This window comes from Colias philodice, chromosome 11 (assembly GCF_061535455.1).
Source record: "Colias philodice isolate Cphi_HAF_F1 chromosome 11, ilColPhil1 Martin Lab GWU primary, whole genome shotgun sequence".
NCBI lineage: Eukaryota > Metazoa > Arthropoda > Insecta > Lepidoptera > Pieridae > Colias > Colias philodice.
In genome coordinates this window covers 31589-46790 of record NC_143096.1, presented here as the reverse complement: position 1 = coordinate 46790, position 15202 = coordinate 31589, and the positions used below count along the sequence as shown (strand labels likewise).

General features: G+C 40.6%; 3 protein-coding genes across 4 annotated transcripts; 1 reads left to right on the top strand and 2 right to left on the bottom strand.

Annotated features, from left to right (window-relative positions):
- Positions 1–276: 276 nt before the first annotated feature.
- Positions 277–1053, bottom strand: LOC149484314 (uncharacterized). The gene is made up of 2 exons (XM_089700446.1): positions 1010–1053; positions 277–810 (listed from the first exon to the last, which is right to left on the bottom strand). Exon 2 carries the CDS (start codon positions 786–788, stop codon positions 396–398), a length of 393 nt encoding a protein of 130 aa, XP_089556572.1. The 5' UTR covers positions 789–810; positions 1010–1053; the 3' UTR covers positions 277–395.
- A 535-nt stretch (positions 1054–1588) lies between these two features.
- Positions 1589–14175, top strand: Gp93 (heat shock protein 90 Gp93). Of its 2 annotated transcripts, XM_089700444.1 has the most exons (10): positions 1589–1774; positions 2072–2170; positions 9599–9759; positions 9842–10296; positions 10979–11159; positions 11461–11990; positions 12127–12295; positions 12588–12744; positions 13385–13872; positions 13909–14175. In XM_089700444.1, the coding sequence occupies exons 1-10, from the start codon at positions 1729–1731 to the stop codon at positions 13939–13941; spliced, it is 2319 nt and encodes a 772-aa protein (XP_089556570.1). In that variant the 5' UTR covers positions 1589–1728; the 3' UTR covers positions 13942–14175. The 2 variants fall into 2 exon arrangements, with proteins under 2 accessions (XP_089556570.1, XP_089556569.1); XM_089700443.1 differs by having other exon boundaries at positions 13385–14175.
- LOC149484313 (uncharacterized) lies at positions 3604–9602 on the bottom strand. Its single transcript, XM_089700445.1, has 3 exons — positions 9299–9602; positions 8717–8861; positions 3604–4063 (listed from the first exon to the last, which is right to left on the bottom strand). The coding sequence occupies exons 1-3, from the start codon at positions 9480–9482 to the stop codon at positions 3931–3933; spliced, it is 462 nt and encodes a 153-aa protein (XP_089556571.1). The 5' UTR covers positions 9483–9602; the 3' UTR covers positions 3604–3930.
- Positions 14176–15202: the final 1027 nt, after the last annotated feature.

Genomic DNA, 15202 nt, shown 5'->3' with positions numbered 1-15202 from the left:
GATTAGTTTGACTTTACACTTCTCACGAATATGTGAATATATTATGTTTAGTTATCATTCGGTTACTGTAGAATAGCATTTGATAAATAATAAATGAATTTGAATTTGAATAATTGATTAACACTTAATAATTCGAAGTTTTATTTATTTTCTCTCACAAATTTCGAACCATTTGATATTTCAAACTGTTGATAATTTGTAATATTTTGAGAGTCCCTCGAGTTTCGAATTAACGAGAATCGACTGTAGTATGTATATAATATAGAAACACAACTATAAAAGCACATTATATTCATTTATTTAAAAACACAGCGTCAATATCCCTGTTAACTTTAAAAAACCTTCATGCACCAGGAAACTTGATTGATATGATCAATAATAATTTTTGGATTTGTTCACCTAAAGCATTCAGGATGTTCTTTCATTTCTATAACTATGCCTTTTTCAACAAGTGGGGCTGTAAAGCGATCAAAGGTTTGTCCACAACACACATACACTGGGCGCTGCAGTTTAGTGGCAAGGCGTCGAGCCAGACCCGCGGCACTGCTCTCTTCTCCAAGGAGTGTAGTCACCAGCGAACCGCGCTCCTGCGGCATTCCTAGAGCCATTTCAGTTAGCACTGCCTTGTCACCGCCAACCCACACCAAAAGTGATCCTTCCATGCACAGCACTGCTACTTTACATATAAGTTCGCCGCTCCATACTTCAAAATCATGTACTTTCCATTTACTTTTACAATACTCAATTTGGTGTTTTGAAGTTGTTATGAGTGGCGATATCTTTTGCATACTGCTTAGAAAAACTTTGTATCTATTATTAAATAAGTAAATAATACTGAATTACAATTACTAGTCAAATTCTAATGTCAAAATTATTGACATAATTTTCTGTCATGATGGGCATCTCGATTGATTTTTAAAACCACAAAACACATTTTTTTATAGACTCGCTTATTAATAAAAAAATCTTTTGAATCCACTAAAAACTTTAGCTTTTATATGTATCTTACCTTTTTAGTTTTTATTGCATAGTTTTAGAAATAAATATTTTATAGGAATATAGGGCGTATTCAGAAAGAAAGCTTGAAACTTATATAAGCGCTTATAAGCGCTTATCGGCGCTTATAAGCGCTGGTAACCCGCGCAGGAAAATATATGAACATGCGCTTATAAGCGCTGATCGGCGCCGACAAGTTTTGAAACTTGTTGGAACTTGTCAGCGCTTATAAGCGCATGTTCATATATTTTCCTGCGCGGGTTACCAGCGCTTATAAGCGCCGATAAGCGCTTATAAGCGCTTATAAGTTTCAAGCTTTCTTTCTGAATACGCCCAAAGGGTTAAAGTGTGATACAGATTCTAAATGACCAATGAGTAATGACGTTTGACGTTTCCAATCCGAGTTTCCAATCCACCATGACCTTTTGACGTTTCTACTTTTTATTTCTCTAACCAATCAGGTTGAGACATTTGTATTTCATTCTGTCCTATTCGCTACAATTCTCGTCGTGTTTATGAGCTATTGGTTAATACGAAAAACTTATTCATGTACTATCCAATAAGCTACGAGTTCATCCGATAAAGAAACTGGAAATAGCATACAAAACGTATAACCAGCGTCAATTTCTGAAGTTTTCGTCGTGCGTCGTTCAACGTTTGCGGTGACTGGGTCGCCGGCTTTTATATTTGCATGAAAATTAACAATTAATATTTAGATTGTAAGGTTTTAAAATGAAGTACTTTCTTTTGCTCGCAGTGGGCGTCCTGTTATTAGCAGGTAAGTTATCATTATTTAAAAATTATACAGTTAGAAAATTGTCTACGTTGATCATTATTATAATAGCTATGTATTTACACAAATTTTCTACAGATATTTGTAGCGATTTGGTAAAATTTATAAGTTTAATGAATAAAGAACCTAAATATTATAATTCTCAACAATTAATATCATAAACTGATTAAACTTTCACATTTTTGTAGATTTAGCAAGTAACTAGAACATTTCTGAGTCGTAGGGATGGTTTTATCGTCGTTTAAATTAAATGTACACAATACGATGTCTGTCTTTGTGTAGGATGGTCCCATGGGCAAGAGGATGGCATCGGGGTGGGCACCGTGGAGGAGGTTACTGTCGATGCAGATCTCGGCGCTTCGAGAGAAGGATCCAGAACTGGTTAGTTCTTATTGTTATTACTTACTATAATTTGTATACTTATTATCTATTATATTATATGACTTTCTATGCACACCATTATGTTCTTTAACCCATTGACCACCAAGCGGCCCGATCGGGCCGAGACACAATAGATTTTCTATTGTGTCTGTGATCCGAGGACTGACGGATTAAAACATATATAACTACTAGCGGTCCGCCCCGGCTTTGCCCGTGGTACATATTTTGCAATAAAAGGTAGCCTATGTTCTTTCTCAGGGTCTAAAGATTATCTGTGCCAAATTTCATCAAAATCGGTCCAGTAGTTTATGCGTGAAAACCATACATACATACAAACCTTTCCTCTTTATAATATTAGTATAGATAATTGTTAATATTTATACAGTATTACAATGTTGGTGAAAAATCATTCAATTTTATTTTGTTTTTAATAAAACTTATGAAAAACCGATTGAATGTAGGTCAAGTTTCAAACTTTGAAGAAATACCTATTTTGTGATAATTGCTTATCAGGTTCTGTATCTGTCGTGGCCATATCGTAGATTTGCTCATTTCATGATATGATCGATCATTTCGTGAAATGGTCGCATTTCATGAAATGCTCGAATGTCTATTGGCCACATCATGATGTGGTTTGGGCAGATCAATGATAAGAAATCGTTTCTCGATATGGCCAACTAAACGCGCGGTTTTTTCATGAAATGATCAAAATTATTTGATCATATCGTAAAATAGTTACATTAATTATTGGTAGAGGCGCTGCAAGCGCTGTGTTTATGTGATAAGATGGCGGCCGCTGGCAAAAATTCAATTATTCGCAATTTAAAACTTCATAGTTCGTTTTATTACAATATAAAGAAAGTCATAGCAAATAATTTACGACGAAGAGGTTCGAGTACTATGGAAAATGCGGATATCTTATATTGAGGAAAAAATGCGTCTTAAATCCTTTACATAAATATATTTATATATCCTATGTTATTATAATTGTTCCTTTTTTTTAAAAAGCGATTCGCTTCTGGCACTCGCCGGCCGCTGCCGCGGCACGCTCGCTTTGCTCGCTCGGCTCGTGCGTTCTTTATTAAAGTCTAACCTAACCTAACCTAAATGTTTTCTATTGCAAAAACCATTCGCTTCTGGCATTCGCCGGCCACTGCCGTGGCACTAACTTATATGACAATAAACAAGTTCTAAAAATATTCAGAATTTTTTAATGTTTTATGGACCTTATAATATATTTTATACGATCTGGCCAAATGTGGATGACCATATCGTGAAACGTTGACGATTTAACGATCTGATCAAACCATGTTGGCCATTTCATGAAATGCGACCATTTCGTGAAATGGCCACTCATATCATGAAATGATCAAATCTACGATATGACCACGACATATCTATCAGGATTAAAGAGATTTATATAATAACAATATCATAAAATGATATATTGTAGTTCGATGAAACCCAAAAACATGTTTTAGAAATTAAAATTCTGAAAATGATTGAAGGTACTTATGAGTTGCATTCAACTAATTATAAAAACTGATCTCATGAAGTGACACTTTATCATGTTGTTGTGTGAAAATTAGGTAGGTAATAAAAATTAATTGAGTGCAAAGAACATTAACATTAACACTACATTTATTTACTCCTCTAAAATCAATCAATAGTAAATAGATGGATAGTATATCATTAAAATAAATCATCATTAACATGAATTTAATAGTCTAGATAAGTTTATCCTTATTCAAAAAATTAAGTTAACATCGCTTATAGCTGGCATCTGCAGCCAACACTCTAAGCCTTTCCTTGAGCCAGGCGGAGTCGCAGATGTGATGGTGAAGCCAGCTGGACTCATGCCAGCGCCCACCGTGCTCACACCACCACCCGTACCTGCATGAATAGTTCATTGTTATCTCTAAACCAATCCATACTGGCCTTCATTTACATGTGTTTTGCTATGGTATCTAAAGCAACTAAAATGTGTAATGATCTAAAAATAAAAAAGAATATGAACTACGAACATTCTTGAATTTTTAAATGGACTTATTAAACAGTTTAAATATATATATACATATCTACTTATCTGTACTATATCATATACTTAAAAAAAATGTTGTGTGGTTTTATGAAACCACGGTAAAAGTGAAACTGTTCGAACGGTTCCGAACACTAATAATAATAAAGCCTTTATTTCCGAAAAAGTTGACATAAATAAGTATATATAAACATAAAAATTACTTAAAACTAAAAACAAAATTTCACTATAAAATATCTCTTATTTCGGTATGCCTTACGGCAAAGGCCTCCTCCAACTCTTTCCATTGTACCCTGTTTGCTGCCACTCTTGTCCAAAAGGGCCCTGCGGTCATTTTTAATTCGTCCTCCCATCTCCTAGCTTTGCGACCCCGGCTCCTTACTCCATCTCTAGGGTACCAGACAGTGACCTGTTTGCTCCATTTTTCTTTTTTGCAGCGGAGCATATGTCCAGTCCATCTCCATTTTAGTGGGTCTATGCTTTTGAGGATGTCTGTTAATTTAGTTTTATGTCTGATGTCTGTACTCTTAACTTTGTCTTTTAGTTTCAGACCCAGCATGCTCCTTTCCATACCTCTTTGACAACTTGCTAGTTTATCCCTATGGCGTTTAGTTAGAGCCCAGGTTTCGCAGCCGTATGTTATACAGGGTAGGATGCAGGTATCAAATGTTTTCTTCTTGATCTTAATTCCCAGAGATTTGCTTTTCATGATTTCTTTCATGGCCCAGTATTTCTTCCATCCTGCTGCAATTCTTTTGTCTATTTCTTTGGACATTTGATCATAAGGTGATATAATCTGGCCGAGATACACATATTCCTCTACGTATTCAAGTTTTTGTCCATTGATGGTTATGTCTATGGGTGTTGAATTCGTCATTACTTTAGTTTTACTAGAGTTCATTTCTAGACCCACTTTCCTGCCTCTGTCTGATAAAGTTTGTATCATAGATTCCAGTAGTAGCGGGTCTTCTTCTAATAACACCAAGTCATCAGCAAATCTGAGATTATTCAGTCTTGATCCATTTATGTTTAGTCCCACATGCTCCCATTCTAGTTTCCTGAACATTTGTTCTAGCACTGCTGTAAACAGCTTTGGTGAGAGTGGATCACCCTGTCTGACACCCCTTTCAATTGGAAAAACATCTCCCATTGATTCCAGTCGGACACTAGCTTTACTTTCCTTATATATGTTTTTGATGATGTCTATGTATAAATTTGGAATTCCCTGCTCTTTTAAGCTTTGCCATACGGATTCGTGTTTGAGACTATCGAAAGCTTTAGAGTAATCTATGAATGCCATATAAATAGTTTTATTGTATTCATTGTATTTTTGAATAAGCTGTTTAATTGTATGTATTTGATCAATTGTACTGAATCCTTTTCTAAAACCAGCCTGTTCTATCGGTTGGTTTTCGTCTAGTTGGTTTAACACTCTGTCCAGGATCACTTTAGCGAAAACTTTATATACGTTCGAAATGAGAGATATTGGCCTGTAATTCCCTATATCGTCCTTTGCACCTTTCTTGTACAAAAGTATTATGTGCGATTCTGCCCAATTGCTTGGAATGCTGCTTGTATATAAAATCTCATTAAAGATCCTGGTGAGTATTGGAACTAGTTCTGTGATTGTCCCTTTCATCAGTTCATTTGTAATTTTGTCAGGACCAGGCGATTTTTCCATCTTTTGACTTTTAATAGCTTTCTCTACTTCCGATTGTAATATTTCTGGTATATCTTCATTAGCTTCTGTCGTGTATTGTTGTATTTGAACATGTCTCATTTCAGTCGTCTGTGTGTTAGCCTGATTAGAATATAATGAACGATAATAGTTTGTCGCTATACTCTTGATTTTATTACGAGATGTAACTTGCAGTTCTTTGTCTCTTAGCTTTGGTATCCATTCTTTTCCTTTTTCTCTAAGTTCTTTAAGTGCTTTTTTTGTGCCTCCCGTTTTGATAATATAATTTTCCAGGGTTTTGTGTCGTCTATTTATTCTATCTTTCCTCATATTTTCGCGGATCTGTTTGCTAAGATTGGAGATTTCTTTTTGGTTTTCTTTCTTATTAAGTATCAGTTTCTTTCTGTCTTGAATAAGTTTTAAAGTTGTTTCACTTAAATAGGGTTCTTTCTTCTTGTTTGTTATTGTACTTGCCTGTTCTTTGAGCTTGTTTTCTACTTTTTTGTATTTCTCATCTAGTGACATATTTGAGTTAACAACTTCCATTAAGTCTTCTGTAGTTTCTAATTTATCCCCCTTTTTGCACGTTAAGTAAATATTTTGAACGGCTCTTGGTCTAGGCTTCTTTAAACCACTTGCTTTGAGACAGCTACGTACCATACGGTGGTTGGTATTAAAGTTTAGGTTTTTCACTATTCCCGTATCACTAAATAACTTCGCTTTGTTGGTTATTATGTAATCAATTTCATTTCTGACCTTTCCGTCTGGAGATATCCATGTCCATTTGTTGTTGAGCCTTTTGCGAAAAATGGAATTAAGAAGTGTTAAATTTTGCTCAAGCAAGAATTCTACTAACTTTTCTCCATTTCTACTTCTTTTACCTTTCCCATATTTCCCTATTATATGTTCTTCTCCAGTTATTTGGGTACCTACTTGTGCATTGAAATCCCCCATGAGTACTAAATTGTTTTGAGAGTATTTTTCTGAAAATTCCCTTAGTTTATCATAGAATGTATCTATTTCTGCTTTTGATGCTTGCTCTGTTGGCGAGTAGACTTGAATTACTGTCCAGTTTTTCTTATGTTTGGGTAAGTTAATGTGTATTGCCGCTATTCTATCTGATATTCCTTCAAACGCGGTGATGTGGTTCTTGAGTTTTGACTTAACCAAAAAACCTACTCCTCTATGTCCAGAGACTTCGCCTTTATAGTACATAATATAATTACTTCTCTCTTCTATTCCTTCTCCTAGTCTCCGCATTTCACTTATGCCCAAGATGTCCCACTTGATGGTTTCTATAGCTAACTCTAGTTCTTTCAAACTTTCTTCTGTTCTCAAGGTTCGCGTATTAAGTGTACATATATATAAATTACCTACTTTGTTTTTGTATATCTTTTTTTGTGTTGAATTTAGTTGGCAGATTTGTTGGAGGGTGGTGGTCGTCTTCCCCCACGGTGACCAGCCGGCTTGGGGGGTATTTTCTTGATGTTTGTCTTATATCTATATTTGTTTTATTATTTCTTTGTTTGTTCCGGTCGGAGGGGGCCTTTACTTGTTTTTTGAAATCTCTGAAACAGAGGCGGATCGTTCGCGCGATACATATGTAAGGATGCTTGGCTTGATTACTCCTCTTTGGGTCTTAGCATTTTCATCATATTTTGTGTTCAGTTTTTTCTGAGATGAATCGGTTGGAGAACCTGATTGTTCTCTTTTCCTTTTTTCACGATGGCTGTTGTTGGGTTTCTTTACAATTAGCTTATCGTATTTTATAAATGCTACATTCCCATTTTTTCTTTCTATTTCCACTTGTTGCTGTAATTTTTTACGTGTCTCTAGTACTTCTTTAAGGAGGAGGAAGGTTTCGCTTGTTTTTCAAAATTATATGTTTTTTCCATATGGTTGTTAGTGATATTATAACTGGACGGTTCTTATCTGATTGTTTTCCGATTCTTTTAATATTACTTATTTCTTGACTATCGAGATGTATTCCTGATTCCACAACAGTTTCTTTCACTAAATCCACTAGTTCTATTTCTGTTTTTCCCTTTTCTTCAATGCCGAAAAGAATTAAATTTTTTCCTCGTTTTTCCTTTTCTAAAGATGATATTTTCTGTTCCAAATTACTGACTTTAGTTTTAAGGTTGTTATTTTCTTCTATCAATAATTTCATCTTTTCGTCTAAGGCCTCCATTACATTTTTCGTTATTGCTGTTGTTAATGTATTTGTTTGTTCGTTAAATTTTTCGTTAATTTTTGAAAACAAAATTTCCATTTGTTTTTCCATATTATTTTTGGGTAATTCGGCTTTGAATGGTGGTAACACTATCACTACTATTTATGGTTGAAATGTCAATTTCAATGTCTGTTGTCACTTGTCACTGACAGTTTGTTTGATATTTGACAGTTATTGTTCAGTGGAATGTTTAACGTTTTTTAGGTTATACTGATCAAATAAAAACAGTGATTTGTTTTGGAAAGCACTGTATCAAACACTTTAACACTATTTTGGGATGTTTTTAAGCTCTAGGTAAGATTTAAGCCTAATATGAGTTTAAATTGTCACTTTTGCACTATTATTTAAATAATATTCACAGAGATCACTTTCGTACGTCTTTTCACTTTCGTCACCGGAACCGGAAGTCCGAACACTGCTTTATACCTACTCGGCAGCTGACCGTCACGCGACATGCGCTACACAGACCAAAAAGTTTGAGACGATGTAATAAAAGTTTCACTTTAAAATGGATTGTAAATTTCTTCAAGTCTCAGTCAGTATGTTATTTATTTTTGTTAAGTTCTGTGTGCAAAAGGAAAAGTAATATGGACAAACTCGTGTGATGAAACATGTGGTATGGGGTACTTGTCCCTTGGCCCCAAGCGGAACATGTCGGAGACACGAGAGAGCGCGCACGCCTCTCGCGCCGCGCACACTTCGCCCTCCGCGCTCAGCTGCAGCTTGCCCGTCACCGTAGCCGCTGAAACGACAATACACTTTGCCATCGCTTTTTCAAATGTTATTCATAATAGACTGACCGGTTGGCTTGGTTGGTAGTGGCCCTGCCTTCCAAGCCAGAGGTCGTGGGTTCGATTCCCACCCGGGGATACAAATATTTGTGTGATGAACATAGATGTTTGCTCTGAGTGTGTCTGGGTGTTAATTATCTATACAAGTATTTATTTAAAAATTATACATACATATATGTATGTTTATCAGCCATCTGGTTTCCATAACACAAGCGAAAGCTTAGTATGGGATCAGATTGTGCCGTGTGTGTAAATTGTCCTGAAATATTTATTTATTAATTTATTATTATTTATATGTATTTATAATATGCAGCAATTTTTTTTTGGTCTCATTATTCAGAACAGACTGACAGTTTCTGAGATATTTCCGTTTCGAAGTTGAACTCACGTAAAGCGAGGGGTTTAACGGCCGAAATGTGAGATCGACCGAGTTCACGCTGTGCAGCAAACCGCAGCTTGAAGGAGCGCGGGTGCAGCGCGGGCGCGGGGGACGGGGCCGCGCCGTGCACCGCCTCGCTCGCCTCCCGCGACATCGCGACTGACGAGCCCCACGCGACCGACCGACGATACATTGCTTTCGATTGATCGATAACTTATTAAGATTAGTCTCCATGACGACATATCTACGAAATTAAATGTGTAAAAAAAAAACAATTAAATGAAGTTAAATGTGGATTATTTATTGCAGATGCGGAAGCCGTGCTTCGGGAGGAGGAGGCGATTTCGCCGGACACGCTGAGCGTCGCGCAGCAGAGAGAGATGCGTGAGCGCGCTCAGAACTTCACTTTCCAGACTGAAGTCAACCGTATGATGAAGCTCATCATCAATTCGCTTTATAGAAACAAGGAGGTAGTAATCTTTTTATTAAATTATTTTCTCTCGAAGCGACGCTTTCCCCCACTTCGTTCACTCAGTTTATAACATTTTTCAGATTTTCTTGAGAGAATTAATCTCGAACGGCTCGGACGCGTTGGATAAAATCCGTCTTCTGTCGCTGACGAATCGCGACGTGCTGGACGCCACGAACGACCTCAGCATCCGCATCAAGGCGGAGCCCGAGAAGCGCCTGCTGCACATCATAGACACGGGCGTCGGCATGACCAAGAACGACCTCGTGCAGAACCTCGGCACGATCGCCAAGTCCGGCACGGCCGACTTCCTGTCCAAGATGCAGGACGACGAGAGGCAGAGCAGCAGCCAGGAGATGAACGACATGATCGGCCAGTTCGGCGTGGGCTTCTACTCGGCGTTCCTGGTGGCGGAGCGCGTGACCGTGGTGTCGAAGCACAACGACGACCGCCAGCACGTGTGGGAGTCCGACGCCAGCGCCTTCAGCGTGGCCGAGGACCCGCGCGGCGACACGCTCAAGCGCGGCACGCACATCACGTACGTTTCTCTTATATGTTCATAATATTCTCTTCAAAACTGTTTCACTTAAAAAATAATTTTCAATCACTGTAAAAATGTTATTATCAATTCAGTTGAAATATGATGAGACACAATTGATATGTTAGAACAGTAATCTCTTAGCTCGCTCGCTCTTAGCTCCGCGCGCTCCTCGCTCGTTTCACACCTTTTATACTACAAGAAACCGGCCAAGTGCGAGTCGGATTCGTGCACGTAATAGAAAATCACGTTTGTTGTAGGTATATTCGAAAAAAAAACACGTTTATTGTATGGGGACCGCCCTAAATATTTTTTTAAATTTATAGTAAGTATTCGTTGTTATGCGGCAACGGAAATACATCATTTGTGAAAATTTCAGCTAACCCTAAAGCATTAACACACACATTTGCACTCTGTACAAATGTCTAATGCTAGTGCTACTGTCAAAACGATAATTTTGTTTGGAGTGACTGGGGTTGCAGAGTCTTAGTAATACCCGTTTTACCCTTTGGGACCGGAACCCTATTATGTGTTTTCGCTTATTCTTTTTGCCTTCGCACTCAAACTGTTTCTAGCTAAGGGAGGTGGCCAGAATCACTTGCCTAAAAAGTATTTGGCCTATTAGTGTTAGTTGAGATCGAGCATGTCTCGTATCGGTAATGTGCAATGGTACAACCGTCAGGCTGCACCTGAAGGAGGAGGCCGCGGACTACCTGCAGCCGGACACCATCCGCGGGCTGGTGAAGAAGTACTCGCAGTTCATCAACTTCCCCATCTACCTGTGGGCCTCGCGCACCGAGACCGTGGAGGAGCCCGAGCCCGAGGCGCCCGCCGACGGAACGGACGCCGATGAAGACGCGCAGGTTCTTATCTTCTTACTTATTCTACTCTGCTTTTCAGAATAATCCTATCTTATTTTTCTAATCGGCGAAACCGCGGACGGAAAGCAAGTAAGTAAAATTACTGATAATAGAATATAATATAAAAACTCAATTATGAAGGTATATTATGATAAGTATGTACTTAAGTCTTAACTAACATCAAATAACTATGGAACATAACAATATTACCTTCTAAATCTGCCATTATCATTTCGTCGTATGTCGTGCAGGGCGGCTACTGTTTTAGTGATAAATACTAACTCATCGATATGTTTACGTGCAGGTGGAAGACGCCACCGAGGAGAAGAGCGAGCCCAAGAAGACGGAGAAGACGGTGTGGGACTGGGAGCTGATGAACGACAACAAGCCCATCTGGACGCGCAAGCCGGCCGAGGTGGCGGAGGACGAGTACACGCAGTTCTACAAGAGCCTGACCAAGGACTCGGCCGCGCCGCTGGCGCGCGCGCACTTCGTGGCGGAGGGCGAGGTGACGTTCCGCGCGCTGCTGTTCGTGCCGCGCGCGCAGCCCGCCGACTCCTTCAACCGCTACGGCACCAAGACCGACCACATCAAGCTCTACGTGCGCCGCGTCTTCATCACGGACGAGTTCAACGAGCTCATGCCCAACTACCTGGCCTTCATCCAGGGCATCGTCGACTCGGACGACCTGCCGCTCAACGTGTCGCGCGAGACGCTGCAGCAGCACAAGCTCGTCAAGATCATCAAGAAGAAGCTCGTGCGCAAGGCGCTCGACATGCTCAAGAAGATCCCCGACGACGAGTACCAGCACTTCTGGAAGGAGTACTCGACCAAGTTAGTGCCGCCATCCGTCCCGGAAATTATTCACTCCTCGCTATCTAAAATAGCAATGGAATTTCCGGTTTTTATTCCTGAATCTTTAATCGTCCCATAAAAATCGCACATTAACATGAAACTTGTCGGGCGACAGCGTGAAGCTGGGCGTGATCGAGGACCCGTCGAACCGGTCGCGGCTGGCCAAGCTGCTGCGCTTCCACACGTCGAGCGGCGCCGAGCAGACCTTCCTGGCCGACTACGTGGCGCGCATGAAGCCCGGCCAGAAGCACATCTACTACATCGCCGGCGCCAGCCGCGCAGAGGTGCGTGCGTGTGTGTGTGCACCGCTCCGTGCGGTGCGTGCGTGTGTGTGTGTGTGTGCACCGCTCCGTGCGGTGCGTGCAGTGTGTGTGTTTGTGTGTGTGCTCCGTGCGGTGCGTGCGGTGTGTGTTTGTGTGTGCACCGCTCCGTGCGGTGCGTGCAGTGTGTGTGTGTGCACCGGTGCGTGCGTGCGGTGTGTGTGTGCGCTCCGGTGAGGGCGAGTCCGTAACGCGCGGTGTGTGTGTGTGTGCGCGCTACGGTGAGGGCGAGGCCCGTAACGTGCGGTGTGTGCAGGTGGAGCAGTCCCCGTTCGCGGAGCGGCTGGTGCGTCGCGGCTACGAGGTGCTGTACCTGACGGAGGCCGTGGACGAGTACTGCCTCTCGTCGCTGCCCGAGTTCGACGGACACAAGTTCCAGAACATCGCCAAGGAGATCTTCGACCTGGAGGAGGGTGAGTTCTCTTCCGCGACGCCCGTCCGACGCGTCCTATATTACCGATTCGTCTAGGGCGAGCAAAAATAAGTTTTGCATCGAGATCAAGAAATCGCTTCGAGTGCCGGAGTCGATTTTGCTAAGATATATTGAAAACTATCATATTCACTCGTATCGTTCACTCACAATCGACACTTATTCTCTATCCTCCAAATTATTGCTCTCTCACTAATAGTGGAGTCATTTTAACAGGCAACATTTGACATCTATAAGTTTTATGTATATAGAGAGGTGACCTGCTTAAAAAACATCGATCGATTTGAAACATATGTCAATTTTAAAAATCATCAAGCAAATCCCAGTAATACATTTTCTTTCGTAAAATTAAGGAGCGAATAAGAAAGGTATCTATATTATTTAAAAAGGTGTACTTTATAGGTAATTAATATAAAAATAAATAAAATGGTTTATTAGTTAAATCAAATCTTCAAATTAGTCGAATCGGTCATCATTACTGTTCAAAAGTTCAGCAAACGAACGAGTGGCGAAACGAAATAATGCATCGTCGAACTGTCCAATGTCGCCTATCGAAATGAGTCCACTATAACAGTCGATCGGACGCGTTCGACACGTACGGTAACCGAGATCGGTCGCGGCAGGTGAGGCGCAGAAGGAGCAGCTGGAGGCGGCGCGCGCGCAGTTCGAGCCGCTCACCAAGTGGCTGGGCGACAAGCTGGGCGCCGACATCACGCGCGCGGCCGTCTCGCGGCGCCTGGCGCGCTCGCCCGCCGCGCTCGCCGCCACGGCCTTCGGCTGGACCGGCAACATGGAGCGCCTGGCGCTCTCCAACGCGCACCAGAAGGCCGACGACGCGCAGCGCAAGCACCACCTGTCGCAGAAGAAGCTGCTGGAGATCAACCCGCGCCACCCCGTGGTGCGCGAGCTGCTGCGCCGCGTGCGGGACGACCCCGACGACCCGCTGGCGCTGCAGGCGGCGCGCACGCTGCTGCGCACGGCGGCGCTGCGCTCGGGCTACCTGCTGCAGGAGGGGCAGGCCGGCGAGTTCGCCGACTCCGTCGACGGCATGCTGCAGCGCGCGCTGGGCCTGCCGCCCGACGCGCGGCCCGACGACGAGCCCGAGCAGGAGGCCGAGCGGGACGACGAGCGGGAGGCCGAGCGGGAGGCCGAGCGGGACGGCGACCGCGACGAGCTGTGATACACCTCACGAGACCGCCCCTTTGAACTTTGCAATATTCAATTCAAACTGCATTATTTTTTATGTACCTAACGATCGCGTATGTTTTAGTTTCGCCGAGTGTTTGAGATGAAGGATGTACGTCCGTTTACGACTTTATTAATTATGTCGCTGTGAAGACTGCATTTTTTTTTATATTAGTGTGCACGAGTTGAGAAACTTGTGAAGTGTAAATAAATTATTATAATTTATTAATAGTTTGTTTTAATTAACTACCGGAATAATTAAGGGAGGGAGAAAAAAAATATGAAAGACCTAAACCTAAAATCACTGTTGGTGGAATTGACTACATAAAACAACCATTCAAATAATGAACGAGAAAAATTCAATGAAATCTGATATGCAATTATTATAGATATTTTAACACTATAGAGAACAGTCTTTTTATACTCTAGAGGCAGGCTCCAAGGAGATGTTCGTTTGCAAAAATAGCGGACCTAAATCTGACTTCTGAATTGTATAGATCCCAGACATCCTATAGACAGATGTTGCCAACCAGTTTAGTGGTCCCCCTCCCCCCACCCCGGTAATTAAATTTGGCATACAAAGAAAAAAATAAAAATTTCCAAAACATGCCGTGTGGGGTATCAAATGAAAGAGCTTATTGAGTAAATCACGAATATATAGCATACTATAACATTTCTTACACTTTCTCTAAGATTTTTTAGAAAATTTACGAAAATGCTCCATTTTTGAGTTAACTTTAAACCACTATAGATTGAAAACTCATGAATAAGTATATTTTTTTTAATTATTATTTTAAATTATTAGTAAACAATGGACTATTGTTAATTATTTAAAATAATAATTTAAAACATATATTAGAAGTCAGATTTAGGTCCGCTATTTTTGCAAACGAAACTCCACTGAGAGTCCAGTCTACTACTTATAACTCAAGAACAGCTGAAACGATTTATTTGAAAACGGGTGGGAAGGAGCTTGGAACCAGAAGGAGCAGGATTAAAAAAAAATACAACTGGGGCGACAAGCTATTAGTAGAAGTAGCTTGGGAGTAAATAAATAAAAATAAATGAATAATTACACCATTGCTTGTTGCAAATATTCAATAACCCAGGCTCCTAACATAGTTAGAAACTGTATTGGAGTCACCAATGTAGGGGCTTGTTATGTGCGGGTGTAATGAAAGATGGATAACTACGCAAAGGTTATATTTCGTTAACTACATATATTTATTCGTATGTAATTAATATTCGACCTAAGC